General features: G+C 41.3%; 1 protein-coding gene across 2 annotated transcripts in view; it reads left to right on the top strand.

Annotated features, from left to right (window-relative positions):
• The first annotated feature begins 420 nt into the window (after positions 1 to 420).
• Positions 421 to 25,326, top strand: part of gpm6bb (glycoprotein M6Bb) — a 31,085-nt gene continuing 6,179 nt past the window's right edge. For both annotated transcript variants that reach the window (XM_035676265.1, XM_035676266.1), the window contains exons 1-2: positions 421 to 573; positions 24,533 to 24,719. In XM_035676265.1, the coding sequence (XP_035532158.1) occupies positions 570 to 573; positions 24,533 to 24,719 (191 nt within the window). In that variant the 5' untranslated portion in view covers positions 421 to 569. The remainder of the gene's footprint in view (positions 574 to 24,532; positions 24,720 to 25,326) is intronic.

Below are 25,326 nucleotides of genomic sequence, written 5' to 3'. Positions count from 1 at the left end.
TATGTGTTGCTTAACAACCTTCCAGATTGCTGCTCATTCATGTCTCTGATAAACAAATGCCTAGCCAGACTTTGCTTTCTGACCTGTGATAAAACCTCATGTTTGTTGTCCCAGCTGACCTGATTGCGTGCTATTGTGTTTTTGTCGTGAACAATAGTGAAGATAAACCTCGCTTGAGTTGTATCCTGATTGATATCAGCTTATTTGATCGACTTCCTGATAGTGTTTCTGATACATCCCAGCCCGTATCTGTTTACTGGAGGACCTTGCGCGCCAGGTTGGAGGGAATGCTTCCAGATAAAGTGGCTCATGAGTGACCAGTGAAACTTCCTGATGAGGGCTGAGGAGGGCTGAGGAGCGAGGGAGGGAGGGAGGAGGGGGGAGCTCCGTCCTCCCATCAGTAATCCCCTCTGTGGTGACGTCAGACGGGCTGTCTCCAAAGGGACGCAGCGTTGAGTGTTTGGGCAGCCAGGCGGCCAGTGTGCATCCCAGGACGCAACATCAGTGTAGCCGGGGCTCAACTTTCTGCTGATCGCTTCACTTCAGACGCTTTGGAAAAACTTACAAAAATGGGTAAGTTTTTTCCTCCCCTTCTTTTAACCAACGAAACCCCCCTGTGTGGCTGTAAAACGGATATAAATATCGCTTTTCCCCCCGTCATGACAGCATGCTTCATACTTTGTTATGGTCGCTCCAACTTTTGAGGGCGCGCCGATTGTTTTAAACTCAAACTTAGTCCAACTTGTAGGACTACTGGTGCTGCAGAAGCAGCCTGTTTACCTGACCCGCTTTTCATGAGAGTCGGCATTAGAGCAGCCTGCTGAAGCAACTTGAGGAAAGCGATTAGAGAGATTAAGTCTATCAGGATTCCTGCAGTCAACTCTGTGCGAGTCTGTGGAGGTGTTTAATCCAGATCAACTTGCTGCTTCCACTGTCTCTCTTACTTCTGCTTTCAGCTGTGCCTTAGTGCTGAATTGTACAGTTTGATTAAAACCTATTTTCAGCCTTTTTTAAAAATCATTATCAGTCTATGGCCAGCAGTGATTGATAATGGTGATGGTAATGTTGTTGTGGTGGGGTTTCCTAACCTAACTGCACAGTATTATGCTGGTAAAGACTTGAGTAAAAGTTACTGGAAAAAGCAGGCAACATGTTGTATTAGTCAGATGCTCCGTAGATGAAGCAATCCACATTCTGTGTGAGTTATGCCAGAGCTTGTAATTGCTATCTGAAGGGCTGAGCTGAGACCTTCCCATCTTTAAATCAGTCACAAGTGTCGGCCATCTGTGCTCCCAACCTGGTTGATGCATGGGAGGAGTGAGGCGCCCATGCTCATGGATGTTTAGTAACTTCATACCAACTTTTAAGACTTTGACACAGTGGTAACATGTGCAGCAGATGGGGAAAATAGACAGGAAAAACACTCAGCTTTCACTCCAAACTGTTCTCATCCTGCACTGGACTAGATATTTGACAGTAAAACGACACAGGATGGATCCAGTAGTTGCTGTTCCTCTATTTTGAGCTGGTTCCTTCAGTTTTGTGTCGCCTTCAGGGTAGCATATATTGGCTTGTGTTGTTTGCGGCGGTGCAGCTGAGGGCAGGGAAGAACACTGTGTGCGAATGTGTATCAATGCTCATTAATTCACTCTGAAGCTCCTCACAGAGGCGTCTTTGTGCTCCTAATTTGGAGCTGCTCCTTTGTGCGACTTCAGTGGCTCTTAATGTAGAGAGAGAAGTTCACTGAATTGCAAGTTCCAGAGTGGATACCCTGTGAACTAATTCCCCACAGACCCTCTTTCACTGTCTCATAGAGGATATTACTCTGCATGGCAATCAACCTTTGTGCATTGTCCATTCGCTAAAGCTCCCATTTTATATTCAGTGATTCTTCATGGCCCTTTCAGGAGAAATAGTGTAGCCTGCTGTTGTGGACATGAGGGGATTAATTTGGAGACTTGGTAGTTGCTGTAAAGGTCGCCTTTTGTTGTGTCAGAGAAACGGATATCATACTGCTGCGCTGTGATTTACTGTGTTTCGTGTGAAATAGCTTTAAAAACAGAGAAATTGATTAACTGTGTTCATGAAGACATTCAAGCCCAAAATAAACAGGATGTCCCGGGGCTGATTGTGTGTGGAGCTGCAAAGTGAAGATGTCATTCAGACTGAGGTTATATAACTTAAGTCTGATTTGATCTTACAGTGACCTTCACCTCGCAGAGGGGCCATATGTTTTTCAGAGAGATTCTCCTCTGTCCTTGCGGTGAACGGTTTAACAGCGTGTTGGCCCGTGTGAAGGATGTGGGAGGATAACTTGGCGTCAGTCCGCTGAGCTCAGTTCAGAGGGAGACAACAAGTTATTTTCCACAAATATCTTGTTAGGTACTTGGTGTTAGTCCTGTGACAATTACCCATCCAACAGAATCTGGTTGCCAAGAAGCCTCCATGATAACTAAACACACTGGAGAACAATGTAGTTTCAGTTCTACTTCAACATCTGAAGAGAAAAGCGTTGGCCTGAAGATAAAAATGTTTTCTTGCATGTGATGATCGTACTAATTTTAGCAAGAAAAGCCTGCAAGGAAAGCTTCATAAATTTCCCTCGCTGCAGATTGAGCTGTAGAGAAGAAAGCTGTCAAACATAAGCAGAGTTTAAGACGCATTGAATAGTTCTGAAGCTCTCATACTGCAGAGAAAATGAACAATCTCTTTAATTTATGTCTTTCACAGATACAGTTGAATGACATTTAATGATGTCTTATGACAGGAGATTCAACTAATCAAATACAGCAAATTATAGACACAAAACTGCACACTGTCTGTTCTTCTTGGAGCCAGATTGTGATTGCAAAAAAAAAAAAGGAAAGATTGGTTTTCCTTATGGAAACTTATGAACCTTCAAGCCAGACTGTTTTGTATCAGTGTGGTGGTCTTGTGGAAAAGGCCACCAGGGCTGGATGCAAACCAGATCCAAATGTAACATCATTGTTTTTGAGTATTTAAAAAAAAAAAAAGACAGTTAATCACACCTGACATGAATGTGTCTTTAATTAAACATGTTGTTTAACCCCACAGCTGTTATTGCTAGTGGACAACTAGAGGCCTAAATGTTAATCTCATGATTAGAATGAAGACTTCATGATAAAATCTTCTGTCTGTTCCCCACACACAGGGGTTGGACAATGTCCTTTGTAATGATTTTTACATGTGTGCCTGTGAAGTGTCTCCGTGGTGTCGGCTGTCATGTGCTCTTTAACATTGCACATTCCTCCTCCATCTGAGCTAGGATGACTGGAAAGTGTCTGATTATTTAGCTCCCACATCAGCAGCGATCACTGTCACAGACACATGTGGTGGACTGTGTGTGCACTGTGACCCGGCATCCTGAGTCTGAGGAGAGGAAAGACCCATGACTGCTAATGCTGTGCCAGCTGAGGTGTTTTTGCGCTCTCAGAATCAACAACTTGTCAACCAATGGCAGAGCAATAACAGAAAGTCAGATAATTTCCTCCCTGCTTTCAGTTGACTCATGGCGATATTATCCACTGAGGCAAACTCTAGGTCATGTGCATGCCTCTGTTTCCAAGAGAAAAACACAAGACTGCAAGAATGAGTCACTGCAGAGATGGTCAAAGGGTGCTGAGAGCAAAATTTAACTTTTCTGTTTTGTGTTTGTTTGTTTGAAGCATCAAAGCATTCTCGTTAACTACAAAAAATCCCTTCCCAAGTCTAAAATGTGGTTCAGTCCAAAGGAAGTATGCACTAACCTTTTTATGACAGATCCCACCGTTTTTATGTCACCATCAATAATTCCTAAATTGCTTTTCGTCTTTGGTTTGCAATCATTAATTACACTGAATATCCTCCATAATGAGGTAGTTGCTGTCATAGTTACATGATTTCTGGGCTTCTTTCCATTTGGCATAGGATATGACTGAGCATCTTTGGTAATTATACAGCAGATGAGGCCCCTACAGTACTTTTTGCAACTGTGCAGCTCTAAAAAAGAGACCCCTTTTACATAGTTCAATCAAAACTTAATTCATCTCCTGATTCCCTTCCTGCTCCACTTTGTTTCCTCTGAAATCTCCCTCGTCTCTCTCTCTGGGTCTCCCTTCCTCTCTCATCTTCACTACTTTCGGTTTTTTTGTTCTTCTCCAGCGCTGCAGGTCTCCCGGAGCAGTCATGTTAATTTGTTGAGCTTAATAACTCCTCAGACAACAAAGAGGGCCATTGAGTATTGTGACATGAAATGATCGGAATAGAAGTTCCTGAGTGGGGATGCTTGTTCAAGCATGTGCCTTGGCCGTCACTTTTACTAAAAGCCTATTCACAGTTGAACAGAAGGGATGCAAGTGGGTGCGTGGGTGACTCTGAGCGTGTAAGCAAGTTCACCCTTGTTACAGACAGTCACACTGCCACATAGTAGAAGCAGGATGTCATTTGAATATCTGAAAATACCCTATCTGCAAAAGACCACTGGCTTTCAGGCATGCACAGGCAGCTGAACCCGGGTGTGGTATAAAATATGTCAAGGACACAATCTGGCCTTTATCTTATATGCAAGACTTCTTAAAAACATGATTTTCAAGGTTAAACTGCCAAACACATGCATAATAATGTCTATTTTTTCTCCAGTTTTTCAATACGTTTGCATTAATGCATGTATATGGAGTGCAGAGGTGATATTTTCCAGCAGAGCAGCAATCTGTATCGATGTTTTGTTCACAGTCAGATGATTGTTCCAGAAGGCCTCTAGGAAATAATAGGTTGGCAAAAGCAAAGAGCCTGTGCAGCTCATGGACATTCACTCACTCTTTCAACAGGCATTAAGCCCCACTGTAGGATTTTCCGCTATCTACAGTAAACCACATTACTGAACTCAATATGACCAAATTTGTTCCGGCACCAAAAAACACTGCAACTGCCTTGATTCACTCTCTCCATATCACATGAGCAGGAGACATTGATTATATAGTCAATAATGTTTTCCCAGAATGACCTGTTTTCTCTTGCCATTCTTGTGTAAGCAAGTAAATAGATCACAATGCCGTCATTGAACAGTGTGACACTTGAACACTGCTCTACACACACTGTAAAAAAGAAACATTTGGGAGAACTTAAAATTTTAAGGCAACAAACTTCAGCAAAGTTACGAGTTAGGCAATTAAACTAAACTTTTTAAGTTTTGCTTTTGAGTTTGCTCAGCTTTCAATTCAGAGTTCTCTGAACTCAACTCCAAGTTGAAGTAATTTATAATTTCACATTGTAACAACTTTGATACATATAAAATCCTTTGCAACAATGCCAAGTACACTGTAACTGCAGATTTGTTCCAAGTCCCATGAAAAGCTTCTGAATGGTTTCAAATGTGTACCTCAGTTCTTCGGGGTACTGGTGGTTTAAAGAGTATATCAGCCCACAGAGGTAGGCAAAGGCCGTTGGCAGGTCAGGGAGATCGTGAAGTATGATCTCTTCTTATACAATAACAACGACGTTTACGACACTTGCAGGAGCTTGGCTATCATCATCCTCCAACACTGCGAGGATACCCAAAATGAGGTCCTTTGTTTGCTCCTCTTTGGGTCAGATGCCTTGTGACCATAATTTCCCCCCCAGCTTAACAGTTAGTGCTAGTGTTTTGGTTTTAGCCATTAATGTCAACCCAGCTACTCCTAAAGCTGTAATACTGTAATGACAAGTTAGTGTACTAGTCAGAAAAAAACATGTCCTGGCCCTGTTTGAAGGGTACTTGCTAGGATGAGGGATTAGGATTGTCTTGCATCTGAAAGACTTAAGTAGTAATAGCTCACTCAACCACTTTGAACAGAACAAATAGCTTGGTTTGCTGGACTGACTTAAGTTACTGACTCAAATGTTAATTATTTATATTCTAAAGTCCTAACAACTTTAAATAGTTTTTCATGCCAAAAATCTAATCTAATTTAAGTTAGTGTTTTTACAGTGCAGAATCATGGCTGTTACAGGGAGACTTATGCTACATGTAACTAATTCCTCTATGGCCAGGATCTAGGCCAGAGGATTTGAGCCATGGGGTGACTACAAGGGTGAAATGCTGAAGTTGCACTCTAAAGTGGCATTCAGGCCGACTTTAGCCCTGTGTGAAAAAACTCAGTCCAATTACTTAAACTTCACTTACTGGATTGCATTTCATCAACCTGAAGCACCATGCCCGCACCAATGCACCCCCTTGCGTTATTTTAACACAGAGCTGTTTTTGATATTAACGCCCACTTAAGGTGTCCGTAGGCTTCAAAGAGGGTGCTTGTCGGAGGGTCAAACAGTGTCTGAAACGCCTTTCCTTTCCTTTTTTGTCCATTTCTGAAACTGATTACAGGCAAGTCCACTTCATGCAGCAATTGGCCAGGTTTTATAAAGGTTTTTCATATCCTCATGTCAGACAACTTCTTCTGTCATGTACAAATGAGGGCACTTAAATACCTTAAAGGAAAGACTGTCCCTTTTAGAGCCCTTATTCCTATTTCAAGTCATTATTACATCTCGCCGCTCTCTATGATGGCAGGCTTTTCACCCTGCCTCCAAAACACTTTTGCATGTCATACGAACTAGTTGGTTTTGAGCACCCAGGCCTTAAGGTTAATAATTTTTCTAGTCTGACTTAAAACATGACCAGACTTAAAACACTGTGGTCCTATCCTTTAAGGATAATGTTTGCCGACTTGCTGACGACCAACTTTTTGAAACTTTGATGTAGAAAAAAGATTTCTCCATTAATAAAATAGTAAGGCTCAAAGACAAGTAGGTTTGGACATGCGGTCGATCAACAGGTGTTTCTGTCTATTGTGGTAGGTTAGCCAAGTTGTGTTTCGCTTATTAGAATTCCCTTTTGTTCACATTTCAGATCTTTTGGCTTGATAATTGACAAGTAAATAAAGGCCTCAGAAACTCCCTTCAGAAACCTATTGAAGTCGTCAAAGATTCTACGTAGATTTTTTGCACACGGTGTCAGATGTGTCAGCTAAGTTGTTTGGTTCTTTCACCACAATGTATTTGTTCTTCCCGTTTTGGGAGAAAGTCCCAGTATTCTTTCTATGTTTCAAAAACTCCTATGTAGATAATTATTTAGGGGCTCGATATGACCACAGTTCACATGTGAAAGTAGCGAGGTGAAATGAGAAGAGATAATAGGACCTCCAGCTAATTTCCCTGTAGGATCATCTGTGAGGAGTTAGAGCAGAATGCATTAGTCTGCTTTTCAACTGTGGGAGCCTGTAGGTTTGAGCTGTTGGCTGTGTGCCCACTGAGTGTATTCAACCCTCCACAGATAGGTCTTTGTCCTCTGCGCTTTTACGCAGCTGCTAAACAACCGTAAGACAAAAGCATCTGGGGTACCCGGCACACCAATGAGAAATGTTCACCATATGAAGAGCCGTGCCAGACAGCCTGAGACCATTTGGGTGCAGCCAAATGCTATGCTTGGGATGAATTAAGCAGGAATTTAAATGAATACCCATGTAACCCCTTATGACTTTTTTTTCTATTCTCTATATTCAGGATAATGTGTAAAATGCAAAGATATTTTTTTTGTGACAATACTGTACCAAAAACAAAACTTATTTCTTCACAGCTTAATGTGTTGGTTATCTAAGATGTTGCATCAAATGCACATGACTCCTCTTTGCTCTTGTTGTTGTGATGTGGTGATGCATGTGACACACTGAAACCAGAGTTAGAGGCCACTGGACACACACTCTCTCTCTTTCTCGCCAAGAATCACTTTCCTGCCCAAGAAAAAAAAAAGATTTCCAAGGGAGAGTTTTCATTGTCTGCTTATTATCCTCTGGAGAAAGACTTGATCAGCAGGAAGAGGCACTTCTGCCAAGCAGATGAAAATCTGCAATAGCTGAGCTTTAATAAAGCGACAGCTGCAGGAAACCCAATAGCTGAGGGAGAGTGTTTGGGGAGACTGTTTGCTTCACAGACAGACTGTTTGGGGGTTTGAGAAGATGGATTTCAATTTGCCTAACTTGTTCAATGCCGAATTTGAAAGAAATTAAATGTATTCAACATTCAGAATACTCTCAACCCACACAACTGAGTCATTTAGTATTGTGTGATGCTTTTACCATTTGCACACTTCATGTTTTTTTAAGGCTTTTGTGTCACTAGGTTCACTTTGGAGGAGAGAAATGAGCAAAATACCAGCTAACGGCAGCTTCAGGAGAGAGGAAATCCCAGATGTTTCTGTCTGAAAAACAGCTTGATCCCGTAACCACACACAGACCAGAGGAGAGATCAGTTAGCAGTGTTAATATTACAGCTCCACCACTGAGAGGCCTCATAAGTCATCTTAGCTTTTGACCTCTACTCTATGGGAAAACATTACTGTAACAATAGAGTGGCCACAGCTGAAAAATGGGAAAGTAATGTAGTGAAGGAACGGAGCATCTGGAATGTACAGCGCAAGTCTGAAAAGTGCACAAAAGGTTGTAGACGAGTGCATAATGTGAAGTCCTTTCATGGCATGTGAGGTATACAGTGTTTGCCTTGTGTTTGCTATTGCTGGGCAGGTTTAGAATGTATGCTTTTTAAATTTGTATTTGAGGTATGGCACATGGGTGACTCATCCTGTGAGTGTTTTTGACAGTTAGGACATTTTGAAATTATGACAATAGTTTCTGTGTGTGTCAAGGGCCAAAGTGGTCTGAACACATGAACACCAAATTTAAGATTGATGATTTAAGAAACACAACTCTCTTTGAAAAGCCCAGTGTGGAGGATTTAATGGCATCTCGTGGTGTAATTGCAGACCATAACTCCCTAACTTCACCCTCCCCTTCCAAGCACAAAAGAGAAACTTTGGTAGCTGAGAAACAAGTAAGACATGCAAATATATTCATCCTGTATTCATGTGATTATACACTAAAAACATACCTATGAATATTATATTTCTGCCAATAGAGCCGCCTAAATATTACCCACTGGACTATTTTAATATATTATCACAGCAGTGGTTGTGTGTGCGGTATGCATCATCTATTTATGTCTACATCCATATCGTTTGAGTGGTGGAGTGTGCGCAGAATACATTCCTGAGAGTGTAAATGTTTAGATGATGTAGTGATTGCATCACATCAGCTGGTGCCATAAATGGGTTCTACTTCAGCATCACAGTGGATGCTTAATAATTTCCAGTGTGATGGACGAAATGTTATTACAGTCTCTGCTGTTGGAAAACTGCCTATCAGTGCTTAAAGCAATAAAGTAATGGATTGACCCACTCTCACAGAGGTCAGCCTGGGGGAGAGTATACCAACCACTAGAGAGATTAGCTTCTATCTTTCTCGTGTGATGAACAGTTTTTTTTCCACTTATTGTTAAGCACTTAGTCCATGTCTTAACTCCTTCCATTCCCAAATCTGAGGACAAACACATCTCTGCAGGGGTGGAAGTGTCAGGTTCAGGTTACGGGCCGACTCTATGTCCTTCCAGGATCCAGCTGCAGCACACAGGGCATCAAGTCACGAGAGGACAGCCTTGCGGAACAATGGCATTAAACTGATCTCTCTGTCATCTGCTCTGTTGTCATAGTGCTGAGGATGAATCCTGACATGGTGGGGTCTGACTGGCTGGTCTGTTGAGTAGTGCCGGCTGGAGCTCAGAGGAGGAGGTTTCTGCCCTTTCTAATGAGGGTTCGGGGGAACGGGGCTGGAGGGTTTGAAAAGGGTAGAGTCTTGGGTCAGGGGTGAGAGGTTGGCAGCATGAGGCGGAGGACAATAGGACCGGCGGGAGCGACGCAGAGAAAGAAATCCCAGCAGCTGGGGCAGACACAGAGGAGGGTGGGGGCTGTTCATGGGAAGCAACCTCAAGATTAGCTGGAGAGTCTAGTCTGATGTCTCCATGTCTCTGTGCTTCATTATGTCTCTATTGTGTGTGTGTGTGTGGGGGTGTGTGTGTGTGTGTGTGTGTGTTCACATGCTTATGCCCTGTGCAACAAGTAGGAAAATGAGGTTATTTGCCATCACAGCAGCTGAAGTGTGAGAATGTGAGGTGTGGAAATCCTCGTCAGTGTAAAAATGACATATATGAGACATCAAATTAGAAATATGTTGCTTTCACATAATATCTAGGCCTACCTGACATGATGTGCTAGATTTCCCTTACAAATATCCGTATAAATGTAATGCTAAATTTGATGTGATTCAGCATTTTGTACCCACGTCTCAAACAATATGTCTACCGCCGTCACAGGCCTTCATGATACATTTTACAGGAGCAGGTTTTTCATGTATGATGTTATTTTCGTGGCAAGGTAATGACAAATAACTGTGTGTGTGTGTGTGTGTGATGTTTCATTCGCCAACATAAAATTCACAACTAAATCGACATATTATGTGCGCATCTGTAGTGCAAGATAAAACAAATAAGCTGCTTCAAACTGACTGCTGTCCGGTCACTCAAGTAGCATAAAAGGCAACTCAGTGCTCTTTGTATTAAGCTAAATATATAAATGCTTATGGTGATACGTATTGTATTTAGAGGATTAACGCCCACTAAGGGAAGTCCCTGTGGGATTTATTTGTTCTCTCAGTGCAGTTTAATGGACCTTCATACATTTCAAATGGCTCTCGGAGGCGCACGGAAAACTCACAAAAAATGATCACTTGACTTATAGTGACTTTCAGCTCATTGTTTTGGTTTTAGTTGCTTCCAGCTATTGTCAGCTGAAACCATTCACTGTATTGTATTCAGCGCCAAATGACAACATTTAGGACCTAAACAACTAGATATGGCTATGCTAATATGCTAATGAAAATATTGCGCCATATCTGCTAGATGTGGGAATAGTGAGCTTACTAACATGTTCGCTATATAAGTTGAACCCCCGAGACTCGTCTGTTCCAGAGAAAGTGCTTAATAATCTGTGTTGTCCAATTTTGGGAAATAAAAAATGTGCTTTAAACCCTCAGATTTTTCTTGCGGACCAAGTATTCCGGGGTAGCTGGGTATTTTCATTACCCTCCAATTCTTGGCAAAGTATAATTACAATATATTGAAAAGACAAGAGGTTATTATGTAGCATTATTCTAACAGGATAATGGAGAGGTGTTTGCATGCAGTACCTCTTGGCTGGCTCATTGGCTCCATAATGTAAGCGTGGCAGACCACAAAGACAGTCGTGCCTCTTCCAGACCAGTATCATTAAAATATTTAGTGCTCACTGAAAGAAAAACAAACAATTATGCAAAGACCTTTACTTTTCTCTAAAATGGCTGGAGTTCATGGCCTGATTGGAGGGTGGTGGGGTACAGCTTTAAACGCCTCCTCTCTCTACCTCTCTCTGTCACTCTCTTCCAGGTTTCTGTTTCCTGGCTTTGATTTGCTCTTTTGACTCCAGACTGAAATTATGAAATTCTTAGTCTTTAGGTTTTGATATTGCATTGGTTTTCTGTCCGGCCAAGCCATTGTGGTAGTTTCCAAGGTACTGTGAGCTAGGAAGCCTGGATAATACGAAGCATCTGTGTCTCTCACTCTCCCTGCAACCACATTGGCTGTGGAGAGTCCAGAGAGTCAGGGCTGTGAAGTCATTTTTAGAGGAAAAACATGACTGCCAGGCACCAGTGAGTGTTGCTCCATTTCCAGACCTAACACGATACTAACACAAACATGTAATTAGAGAAGTGCTGAGTCAAATACCGTGGGCATTGTTTGGTCAAACGTAATTACACTGGAGAAAAAAATACAATCTGGAATATGTACAGTGGAAGAAAATACAACACAAATGATGTCTCTATTATAAATGGTTGAAATTGAATAGCATTGTTGGATTTCTGCTGCAAGAATTTAAGTCTTCTTCATGCTGAAGAAATCCAGCAGCAATGTGTTGGTCTGTGGGATGATATTTTGCACCACAAACAGATGCAGTGGTTGCTTATAAGATTTGATTTGTGAAGTTGGAGGATGGCAGGTCATAAGAACGATGAATATCTGGTCTGAAAATGAAAATAATCTGCGGTTGTAGAGTTAAAGAGAAGTGACTTTACCGTACCTTTTGTAGCTGGCTCTTCATCTCTGCTTGAGGCTTTGAGCCCAAAGCTACATTAGCCACTATTAGCATAACACATCCACATTTCAGACCCAACTGTACACAGTCAAGTTGCATTGTGGGTAAAGTAGGTGCCAGGTTCTGCTGCGTCAATGTTGGTACTTTTTGTTTTAAACTGTCCGGTTTAACTGTTTATAGGAGAGCAATGCTTAAATGGTGAATGCCCTTTTAAGGGTTACAGGCACGTGCACTAAAAGAGAAACATCCAAGGCACTTGTTCAAGTATAAAGGTTAAAAAGCCTTTATTTAAATATGATACCATAAAATAATTAAATGCTGTTTAACCTTCACTCTACTAAAACACTGAGTGTACTGGAGATTTTTATTACAGCTATGTACACAATGATGCTGGAGAAAAATGGATTTTTCTTAGTTTATGGCTTTTTGACAGAGCCAAAAGAAAGCACACGGCTCATTATAAGTCAGCCCATTGTGGTTTTCCTTTTCACTGTCCACATATTTTTCTATAATGAATAAAGACAGTTAGCACATTCATTTTTTCCATTGCATAGAGAGTTTTTTTCTTAGGAATGCAACTGAACGGCTCATGTTAGTTGTATTGGTTTGTTTAATCATTACATGTATGTATTAGCTGTTCCTAGAGGGTGAGTTTGAGGCATTAATTTAGATGTATTGACTGTAAATAAATCATGCTGAATTGTTCAGCCAAAGTCATACAGAATTTGTAATGCTTTTTTTTCCTGTAGACTCGCAGAGGGAAATGGGTCAGCAAACATGTGAATGGATCTGTTTAATGGGTTTGTAGTGCGGTTCTTTGTAAACCAATCAATGGCTTGGATTCAGCACTCCAAACATGAAAGCTGGTTGGCCTATGAAGATGTCCTGCATTTGAATCTAGGTCGGTAATGCCACCACAGTCCGTTGGAATGATATCAACTGAGTGGCTGCAACAAATAGCCAAAATAGTGTTTACAAGACTCTCGGTCTCTATTGTTGTAATCGCTGTCAAATGTTACAGCTTTTTCCACGAAGGCAGCAAAATATTCAGGGATATTCTCTTGTTTTGGCTTCCCTCTCCTTTCCAACAGACTGTGACCTTGACAATCAGTCACACCTCATATGGGACACTCCACACACCCATTTGGCTTCCTCTGCTCTGGTGTGGTGAGCCTGCTTTCTCAGGCCGTTGAGTAAGTGTAAGTGGTGCTTAGGCCTGGGCACAGACCTTCATCCCTGAGAACTCCTTCCTCAGTGAGAATCAAGCAGGGTGCAGGTCTTCACGGGTGACTGAACACTGAGGAGCATTCAGGGCCCCCCTAGTTTCACAGAGTGAAAGGTTGACCCACAATGAAGCCTCCTCCATTTGTATGAGCTTCATCATGATTCAGATTGTGTCCTCAAGTATGGGAGTGTCGGTGTCTCAACACTGGGGTTTAGCATGCAGCACTCAGCCTTGGCCTCCTACGTTCACATGATTATTCCCACAGCCACTCAGCCTGTCACAGTATTTTTGCTGAGCCCTATCAGTCTTGTGCTCTTTATGTGTCTAACAATACCTTTCTTGTCTCATTCATTTGATACCACTTTATAAAAGATTTTGTCATTAAATTGTCATTAAAGCTTCACCGATCAGTATTTAACAATATTAACAATAAATCATATGACCGCATGCAATGTGAAAGGTGTGGCTCGCAAGGAATTATCACCCAACTCTGCAGCTCAACACAATATTTAAACTTGATTTAAGCACAGTACATTTACTGTATTGTTTAGTTTCTAAATCAACCCTGATTCTAGCAGCAGGCGCATCAAAAAAAGCTTCAGTAAACACACAATACGCCATCTTCCCAGAAAGCTGAATATCTAATTGCAAAAGACCAGAATATTTTCCTCAGGAGTAGGCGGAGACCAAAACAAAGGTCAAAGCGGAGTGAATATTGGGCTTGCATTCAACAGGTGGGAACACAACACAACTTTAAATGAGTCCTAATGTCTGCTCCACGATTTCCAAATACAAAATACACTGCTGCTTTTGGAATAAATTGTAACATGATGCATAATATGATTTAAAATAGATTGCAATAATATATCTTGCAGCACAATATATATTATAAAGCATTATAGCAGGTTATACATGTTTGGTTTAGCATGATTGAATGTATTTACCACTAATAAAGTTATATTTTTCATATATAATTAGTTAGCTCATTTGTGCTTTACAATCACTAGCTCATTCATCAACTGCTTGGCGACCAGCTGACTAGTAATGCCCAGTCGTGTTCATGCACTGTGCAGCATGGCCATGATACCTTTGTGCCAGCACAATTTGCTGCCACACCTCCCACCACTACCCCCAACCTCCTCCTAAGATTTTGGTATTGTTGATTTTAACTAAAATGTAAAGCATTTGTTTATGTTTATTAAGAGGGGGGTTAGGGTTTGCTAGATAAAATCTTTGTTTCTGCTCCAATTCTTTTGAGAGCCCCCTTAAAGAGCAAAGCATTTTCTACCAACTCTGTAACAATTTGCTATAAAGGGCTTTCCTGGACGTGTCTCCGACTAAAACAGGGGTTTAGGCCAATATCTTTCATAAACACTGATGTAATTAACTTCATGATTTGCCTTTTGTAGATCATGAACACTGTGACACTATATATTCTGAATTTCTATTTCTCGAGTTTTTCTACAGCTGTTTGACCATGCTTTTTCACTTAAGTCAGTGCATGACTTTTATTTTCTTAAAGAATAAAACGTACTTTGTTAACTTTATCAAACTGACTAATCTATAATGCCTTCACATGCACTTACACAACATATTTATGACCTCTACCATGTTTAACTGAAATAATTGTGATAGTTTTCCTTAGCTTGATCTCTAAGCCAAAAGGGGCATTATTTTAATTGCAGGGTACTTTAGTCATTATTTCCAATCAAAAGCATGTTTGTTTATACTACAATCCAATTTTTAAAGTTAGACTGAAAACACAAGAACAGTTTTGAAGACCTTGATCACATGTTTTGAATTTCCTTTCACGTGTGCGCAATAAACTCAAACATTTTGTTGTCAGTGCACTTTTAAAGGCCTGCGGCTGGATCCCTGGTTTGCCTCTGTGTGGTTACGTGTGATACATTTAGTCTTATGGATTAAGCACATTTCCTTTGATGCTTCACTTGAGCTCCTTAGTGTAATTATTGGGGAAATCACAAGCACAGTTACCTCTAAATCAGCTGTATACCACCGCTTGAATCATCACTTCTACATATGGGCCGGAGTCTCTGTTCCCCACTTCACGAGGATGTTCCTTCTCCTGGCGTTTGACAGAGCTGACGGTGAAAAAGCTTGAAGATTAGTGCGGCATTTGTTGTTGTGGGATCCCCACTAAGTTCACTTCCCTGACCCCTGAGGCTCCCCTCTCCTGCTGATCCCCCCCTCTTCTCTGAGGTCTGGTATCCGTGAGAAGACCTCACTCCAGCTCTGCTCCAACAGGGCTCTCCCCCCACTGCTGAAAGGCCTTTCTCTCATTAGCATGTCCCTGGGGCTCCTTGGCCTGCTGTTGCCAAACAAACACAGCCAAGATCTTCTTCCCTGTCTCCCTCAGTGTCTGTTTCCCCGACCATCTCTTGCTGTCCGTCTTCCTCTGTCTCTGTTATTTTTAACAAGTTGTTTCTCGGTGTACCATCCTCTTACCTCTTCTCTTATTTCTCCCTCCTTTATCCGCTCCTTTACCCCACTTAAAGTCTTCATGTTTCAGCCCGTAGTGATTCTCTGGTTCTCCCATTTTCACATGCTTCCTCTGTTGTTTGTATCAGCCCAGAGGACACTGTTTAGGAAATGTAGATCTGCCTGTCTTTCCTGTGTCCTTTTTTATGTGAGTTAGAAGCCACCAGATGGAGGGAAGACAGCGGTCAGAGGTTGTTAATGTATGCTACAGGAGCTGGGGGCATATGGTGCAGATCAGAAGATGAAGGGCTAACCCCCCCCAACCACACCACACCACAGCATGCACACACGCACACGCTCCCTTTTGCTGAACTGAGATGATTGTGTCCCTATATTCTTTCTGCTCCAGCCTATACAGCAGAGTGTTTTTTTCACCCCCCACTCAACTAAAGTAGGGATCTCTACTCACTCATCTGTAACTCCCCCTCTAATATAACAAACCTGCTTTCACCAGGCAGCTTGCTCTGAATTGCTATTCAGGGTCCTACTACAGTTTCGGAGATAGGGACGACTGAGAGCAGGGAGTGTGTTCAGGGCATGAGCGAGGATTTTTGTATCATTAGGAGGACAAATTAATTTCACTCAAACTGAATCCCTAAACTTCAGTAGAATCAGAATGGATGCACATTTTGCCTATGAAAGTAATATATGACTGGGGGCAAGCACTATAAGCTCAACCAAATCCCTTCTGATGAGACAAGATGTATGCATTTTGGAGAAGAACTGTGATGTACAGTGGAGCGGTGCCTGTGTGTGGCAGGACGAGATGAAAAGAGCGAATGTAGAGGAGAGAGAGAGAGAGAGAGAGAGCAGAAACGTGCGGGAGGAGAGTAAGCGAAAGAGGGAGTGAGTAAAGGGGGAGAAAGGAAGAGAGAATTTGCTGAAAGGAAGCATTTTTGTTGGATGGGAGAAAAACAACCATGGAAACTCCGTCAGAAGAAAACCAAGACCAGAGGCAGGACAAAAGAGGTACCAATGAGCACCCACAAAGAGCCAGTTCAGTTCTTTTCACTGCTGTGTTTACTGGGGCTTTATCCTACTCCAGCCTGTTTGGTTTCACCCTACACAATAGTTGGGTAGGTTCTGTCCAGCAGGGAGAAAAAAATATTTTAATATCAGCACAGCATCCTTGTCTCAGTAACTGTTGATGTTCCAGTTGCAGCTCATAGATCAATAGATCACCGCCTCTGCAAAATTGTAATCTTTGTCATTGTGTTTTCTTGTCCTGCAGTGTTTTGCTCGTGCATGTTTTTATGATCTAAATAGTTTTAGTATGTGGGATGTTTTTGAGCAGACCTCATTCCTGCAGCTGGAGGGATGCTGTGTTGCCGCTGGACATCATCATGCTAGTGTCACTTTTAAGGACAATGAGGCTGTTGCAGAATCAACAGCCGATCAATCAAACCTCAGGGTGCATTTGAGTTGTTCTTTCGGGGGTGGGGGGCATGATTAATGAGGTGGATGAGGGGCTGGCAAGGACAGAGATAAATGAACCAGGCATTACCAGTCTCACAAATAGACAGCCATGAGGAGTGTGTACACTAAAGAGAGAGAGAGGGAGAAAAAGTCATTAACTTGCTCCCCTCCTTCTTGCAGGAATCAGCAGGAATCATTGATTTTTATGTTGCTCTTTGTTCTTAACATATTCCAGGTAAATGGTTCATGTTCAGACAAGCGCTATGGTGTCTCTCAGGGTGCTTCATAATGTAATATTCTGCAAAAGAAACTCTTTTAGTGATATTTACTAATCTCTAAATTTGTACAAAACGTCCCATGAAAATGCAGAAAAGGTCATTTTTAGTCAAATGTATAGAAAATAGATTATACAATTAGCAGAATTGTTCTGTCAATTGACTTAATGTTTAATGACTACATTGCGTGTCTCATGAAGACCCTGAGAGACAGGATTTGTGCATTCCAGCCTACCCCAAATGATCTGTATTACTTTAAAATATTAATACTTTTCAGTTTGGATTTGCGTGTTAGTTCTACCCCAGTGCTGCTGTTGGTGATCTCTACAGCCAGCACTACCGCTGTTGGCAGGAGTACAGAGGGGAGCAGGACACGCCATTTAGTAGTATTTAGCTACTAGGTTGTCGGGCTGTCCCCGACTAAAGATAGTATTAGTAGAAGTAAGTAGTTTTTGAATTTAAACCAATGGTCAACTAGTTGTTGAATGTTAATGATATATGGCTAGTACATGCAGCAGTGCTGTGTTATAAGAGAAAAAGGTATGTTGCAGCAATCCTCTGATACTTACATCCCAATGCAGTTCTCATATGACGTTTTTTTTCTGCAAATATTAGACTAATGAAAAGTGCGTTGACCAAGACTCTTCTTGTCAACTAACAGTTTACCCGACTATTAGGGGTCATGAAAAAGGGTTAAAGTATACTACATATTCAGTTGTGGACATTGCAATCACATGGTTGTGACTAAGTTTCTTAAAAGTGTCTGTTCCTTGTATTACAAAGTTTAGGAAACCTTTGAGAGACCATATAAATAGACTTGACTTGACTCTCCCATCATTTACTCACACAACCCATTCACATATTTACTCCTCTACTGTACCCAAACACACAATCTATAAGCCATTACAGCCATCATTGCCTCTTTTCGTCATTTAATACATACACACATTTCCCTCAGCTGCTTTCACACACAGCCATGTGTGAGCTGCCGTCAACAGCTATTATCTGACACTGTATATGTTTCCATTGTTAGATAAGTAAACAGTGGACCACTTTTGTCGAATTTGCAGGCTCTGATCTCCCCCGTCCCTCGAGGATGGCCATTATAGCCATTATGGCATTTTTAAGTATCGTTCCTCTCAAAGTGGAGAGTGTGGAAAATGAGACCATTTCTCATAAATGGTGCTTTGGCAGCTTGCCCTAATGAAGCAACAAACAACAACACTTAGCATTAGCAGACACATCTGTTCGCAATGAGGTTGGAATAAAAACTGGATGGCGTTTCTGACGGCACTGGAAGCCAATTTGAGGCTTTCTTAGAGATGAGATGGAAGAGTTGCGATGTCTTCATCACAAATTGTGTGTGTCCAAGTGTGTTTATTTGTGCGAGTGGGGTTTGTTTGTGTCTGGTATCCATACTTTGACTATGTACACATGATTATGTGGTGCTTGTTTGTGTTTGTCTTGCATGTGTTTCTTCCTTCGCGTATGTGAGGGTGTGTCTGTGTGTGCATTTGACGTCAAATTAAACAATATTTTTTAAAATGTCTGCTGCTCTCTTTATCACAACCAGTTGGTATTTCTCTATTCAATCATGGCGAATTTAGACATTTTTTTTCACTGAGGGTCCCAGCTGTTGGAAGATTTCAGCTTTGTGGTGTTGACACATGAGGTCTGTTGTTGAAGGATGGATAGTGGTGATAAAGCAGAGCCAGCTGGGTTTCGTGTGCTGAGTCTGAGCTCAAGCAAACTGTGGGGATGCATGGCCGGATTTACTTGTTTAGAGGCACCGGGGCCCCGGTTACCCCCTTGTACTCATCCAGTATGTTGCACACAGCACGCTATAGATAGTACTTCTTTATAGTTTGCAGACAAACCAATAACTGGTACTTGTATAAGTAGTCGTCCTTTAACACTGATAGATGCAGATAGATGTAGATGTCATAGATGTCTTGTTTTGTCCAAATCTCCAAAAGATATTCAGTTTACTATCATAGGAGACTAAGAGAACCAGATAATGTTCACATTGGAGAAGCTGTAATTTGTGAATTTTTGCTTGAAAAATTACTAAAACAATTAATTGATTGTCAAAATCGTTGCAGATCTAATTTTCTGTATGTGATGATTTGATGAAACTCAGCTATAAGAAAAATGCACAAACTTTAAGACTATGTAACAATTGGGAACCCAGTTGATAATCCCTAACAAAAAACAAAAAACAAAAAACAAAAAACAAAAAACAAAAAAACTAAACAAAATGGAGGCCTGGGGGGTTTAGGCACCAACCATGAACTGCGATGTCCCTGGTTCGCATCCAGCTGAGAACCTTTTGTCCCATGACACCCCCTCTTTATTTCTCCTTTCATTTCTCTCAGTCTCTCTCTACTGTTGGCTATCAAATAAAGGTAAAATGCTCAAAAAGAAAACTTCAACTGACACAGGGTCTTGGGGTCTGGAAGTTTGGATAGTCTCTGGGTCATTTGCCCATTTGGTAATCCAGCGTTGTGCCTCTATCTGTTTGTCTGTCTGTGTGTCTGTATGCCAGCTTGCCTGTGACTCATGTTGGTCTTAATGAGCCATCTCATTCACACATTGGATGATTTGAACTGCTTTGACAAACAGGATCCTCCTGGAGTGTGAAGTGGCTGCTGTGGCCCATTGTGGCTGAGCTATGTGCGGTGCTGGAGGGGCACACAGGATGGAGCTCAGCAGTGGGCTTGTCCTGGGCCTCAAGCCTGTGAGCCGGAAGAGCGGGACTGTGGTTCACTGCCATTCTGAATGGGCCCTGAGAGTCCAGTGTGATGGACAGTCTAGGACTGCACACACTGGCTCTTTGTATCAGGGTTTCTTGGACTCTCTCTCTGTCTCTATTTTTTTTTTTCTGTCTCTCTCACACAATGTTATACATGCGCGCACACACACACACACACCACACCACAACAACCACACACACAACACACACATATATACATACATAAACATACAACAGTACATACATTACATAATACATATATACACAACACACACACACACACACACACACAACACACCACACACACATACACTTTTTCTCACACAAGTGTCTTTTTTTCCCTCTCTCCTCGTGATCCCGATGTGGCAAATCTATCCTCTGCTGTAAGGCCTGACATTGTCATTACAAACAGTTGCTAACTTGTCTGTGTTTCACTCTCTCACTCTATTTTTCATTCTGTCTTTCCTCCTCTCATTCATGTACTGTAGCATCGGAGAGTGTTTAAGTGGTTGGAGGTCTAACCAGGAGTATTAGTCAGACTTGGGAGCATGTGAAAGTCATCAGAGGGAAAAATGTTCAACGTGATTTTCATTTATGGTGCTCCACTCAGAGCAAGCCAGCAGGATCCATTTAGTACAAGCTTGTTGTTTAAAGAGTCACCATCTACTTTATTCCCTGTGGAGGAGGATTGATTTGAGCTTCAAGTCTGCCCTGCATATCCTGTGTACTATGAAATCCCCACTCAGTACAATTCAGAGAAAACAGTCTGTACTTTCTGTGCGGTAGGTTTACTGATGCTGGCGGTTTATTGTATAACTCAAATATACATTGCACCATCCTCTGTGAAATGTAGTGTTATCCATCAGTCGACTTGCAGAATCCTCTTTGAACTAGTCATTTAAATAAATTCAGCAAGTTCTGTTTAACTAGGAAAGAAATGGTGGCTTACGAGGGATAAGGAATGTTTCATTTTGAGATAAATGGTTGTTTTTTTTTTACTTGTATTTGCTTTGTTACTAAGTGTTAGATGAGTATATTGTTACCACTCTGATATCTCTCCGATAAAGTAAGAAGCTCCTAAGGTCTTGTTGTCACTGTGACGTTTCCACACATAAACCCCATAAAACCCTTAAAAAATGAATCGTTTTTACACAGTACACATTTTGTAGGAATTATACAAGCAAGTCCTGTATTTAACAAATAAATATAAAACTGGTATTGATAATTTCCATACAACTCAGCAAGAAAGTAAATTTCCCAAAATGTCAAATTACCCCCCTAATCCAACACCCAGCAGCACCACCGCCTCATAAAAAAGACGGAAACAAAAAACAAACCTTGTGTCTGATTCTGACACACGCAGCCTTCTATAGATTCCATGATAAATATGCACGTAATATCTCACACACCCTGCGATTACTTCAAAATCCCACCTCTGCTTTGAATCCGACAACTGAATGGAAGTGATTTTACTCCGGCAGACTACTGTCCCCATGGTACTTTGCGCAGGACTGCTTAAAAGTGCTGTTGGGTTTTGATGTCCTCTCTCTCTCCCCTCATGTCTAATACCAAGACTAAAACTTTCACAGAGCCCCTTTGTGAACAGAGTAGTATTCCAGAGGTTGCTAATAGTCCTGTCCCTGTGCCAGTGTTTTTTCAGTCAGCCAGAACAGAGTTATACTAACCTGCCAACATGTCCAGTTCAGCTGTGTAAATACCAGCTTGGATTTATTGTGTTATTAAGCATAACAACCAGTAAGTGACACAAAGTTTCACCACTGAGAGATAGATGTATAACCAGCATTGTCAGTGTGGAGGGATAGATGATTCAAAGGCAAACCACTACTGTGGAATGGACACTAATTAAGCAGATTATCGATTGGATTGGTGGCTTTCAAACATAATGTACGTTTTTTTTTCTCTCTAAGTGCTCCAAGTTAGACAAGCATGGTGGATGCTGACATGTCAATCTGACCTTCTCCATGACAGGCTCCAGGGGAGGTTGGTTACATAGTCAATTTGACCTTTTTTTAAGAATGCCCCCCGAAACTGTTCTTATAGCTTTAAACATCCCTATCTGTGTTCCTTTTGCTCACTCTCACATCGAGTGAAATTCAGGCAATCGAGGCAGACTGACTGTCATGATGATATCATGGCATCTAGCACACTGCTATCAGATTTTAGACAGCTGGACTAATGGGGAATAGTGATGCATTTCAAGGCAGGGTTTGAAACCAAACAGACTTGACGAGTTGGGCAGTCATGCTGATTTCCATGTCACATTTGATTTCAATCAAATTATTTCATAACAAACCAGTGTGTCTGTTGTTACTGCCTCTGTCACTCATGCACATTTAATAGGAGAACTTTGGTAATGGAGATAAACACTAACCACACTTCTCATATGGAAACATTTCTTCTCTTCAGTAGATTGATATCAAATACAGTATATGGTCTGCTTCTGGATCAGAAGTACCTGATAGTGACATCCACTACAAGAGCAGCTCTTCCTTTAAATGGACTGTATTTGCTTTGCAGCTGGACTCAATATCCTGTGGAGCTTTGTGCTCTGACTTCCAGCAGCCCACTCATCCTCCCTGACATGCTCATCAGAGAAATGTGGGCTGCGGTAGAAGTTAGCAACTCTGCTGTGGGCACACTCATTGAGTTGGGGTTAACATGCTGCCATGGCAACTCCTATTCAACCACCATGGGACAAAAATGTTTTTATCTCCCTGTACTAAACAAACAGTCAGAATGAAGCGTCTGACTGCAAGTATTGGCCCAACAGCAGTATATCTGTTTTAATTTCCTTTGTCATGGCAAAGAGCACAAACACAGATGAACTTTCAGGATTCTCGCCTCATGGAAGAGGCAAGTGAGTAGAAATAGAATCTTTGGGCTGATTTATTTCAAGAAAAAAAACGCACATTTGTGTTGAACTAAGATAAGCCTCCAAATACTTTTTTTTTTTTTAAATGTTCCTGCTACATACCAGAAAAAGCAGAACCTTTTGAATGTAAGAGATTAGGGGCAAAAATATATAGTATATAACTTCATAAGATAGCTTCAAATGGTATCTTCTGGTATCTGCTGTTGATATGGAACAGAATGTGCAGATTTTAAAAGTTACATAGGCGGTGCTTGGGTGATGACTTTAATGAATGCCATTTGCATGATCTGTTCTGTGAAAGGTGGAGCAGTTCTTATCAACAAAATAAATCATCTTCATTTGCTACAGGACTTCTTGAACCTGCAATCATGCAATCATTGATTATCATGTTTTAGTCAATTGGGAGCTGGTTATTTATATATCCAGCAGATGCAGAGCTACATTAACATTCATTTGGTGATATGTTTGTGTGCACCTGATGTAATGATCTAATTTAAACATTGATTATAGCAGCTTACTACTTTAGTTGCAGTATGACATCAGGCATATGTGGGAGTTTTAAAAGCAGCCATTGACCTGCATGTCCTATGACTCTGCAACATCCTGTCAGAGACATGTGGATCTGATTGGACGCACACTGTGGTTTGTTTGCATGCATCCACAGACAGTGCATTGTGGAGCTCCGTTTCACAAAGCATAAGAACACAATGCATGAGGCAGATCCATCTAGGTCACTTTATTCCCTCATTGTGAGTTGCCATTGATTTCCATTACAGCTTGGCAGACACCCATTGCTCTGACCTGCTGGATGGTCATTAGTGCCCTTTTAAGTGTAGTGATGAATTGTCAGATGACACATTAAAGGAAGTAAAGACTGTAAAACCTCAGTCTCACGCAGCAAACTGTGCTGGTACAGAAGTCTCAAAAGGAAGCATGCAGCATCAAGCGTGACCACAGACAAATTTAATGCAATTTATTTTGAACAGACTCGTCTGCTCTGTCTTTGCAGAGGATGAGTTTGTTCTGTTAATCTCAAAGTCAAAAGTCAGTCTGGTTTTCTTTAACGAGTCCTGATGAGTGACAAAAAATGTTTTTTTAGTTAGAAATGCATTCATAAGGCCCCGTGATAGATTTGTCCAGGCTCAATTGATGAATGGATGATCCATATGAATATTCATTGCATAATTGAGCTCACTTCCTGTCATGCAAGTGAAAACAATTCCTTATATGGGATTGGGGACTGATGTTGACATAGAATAAACATTTTGTAATAGCCACCACTGTGATAATTTATTATATGGCGTACATGCTGTTATTACATAATGTGTTGTTACAGGCCTTTTAATTAAAAGTATTTAAAAATAAAACACTCTGGTATGTGTTGACACTTGTCACTGACACAGTGTTTCTGTGTTTTCTTCTGCAGGTTGCTTTGAGTGCTGCATCAAATGTTTAGGCGGGGTGCCATATGCGTCACTGGTGGCTACAATCCTCTGCTTCTCTGGCGTTGCCCTGTTCTGTGGATGTGGCCATGTGGCTCTCACTGGCACCGTGACCATCTTGGAAACCCACTTCTCCAAGGTCGCCAGTGATCATGCCATGCTGACGGATGTGTAAGTGACCTCATGGTATATGTATGTACTACATTGCTGCTTATAATGCATGAAAGTGTCTGAGAAACAAAGAAAACTAACAATTACAATATCAGTTTGTGGTTTCTTTTAAAATATTAAATGTCACTGTAGGGTCCATTACACAACATGCTCATGATTAAAATGTGTTCTTACATAACCACAAAGAGAGGCCTAAATGTAAGATAGATAACACTTGTAATGAGGTTGATTTTATGTAGGCTATTTTTAGCTGATATTGTCTCCCATCTTCACTTTGTCCTGGAGAACAGTCCTAATATGGAAATTTTTTTAATAGTACATCCATTAGTCTAGACAATAAAAGAGGAATAACAGAGACAGGACTGCACATATGTTTTATGTTGCCTTAGACTTGGAGTGCTGTTTAATTTAAGTTGTCAACGGAGGCAGTCTGTCTCTTGGCAGATGCTTCCCAGAGACGTGCATCACCTGTTATCTCCACATTTGGGCTTAGCATCTCTCTTCATCAGCGTCTTAGGGAAGCTGGACTACTATCTGAATCATAACCATCTGTTCATGATTACTCTCATTTTAAGGATCACATCCAAAAAATTACAAATGATTGTAA

This window comes from Morone saxatilis, unplaced genomic scaffold (assembly GCF_004916995.1).
Source record: "Morone saxatilis isolate NCDOM2014 unplaced genomic scaffold, NCSU_SB_2.0 Contig5, whole genome shotgun sequence".
Taxonomy (NCBI): domain Eukaryota; kingdom Metazoa; phylum Chordata; class Actinopteri; family Moronidae; genus Morone; species Morone saxatilis.
Note: the sequence above shows the minus strand (reverse complement) of the source record. Positions and strands in the feature narration are given on the sequence as shown.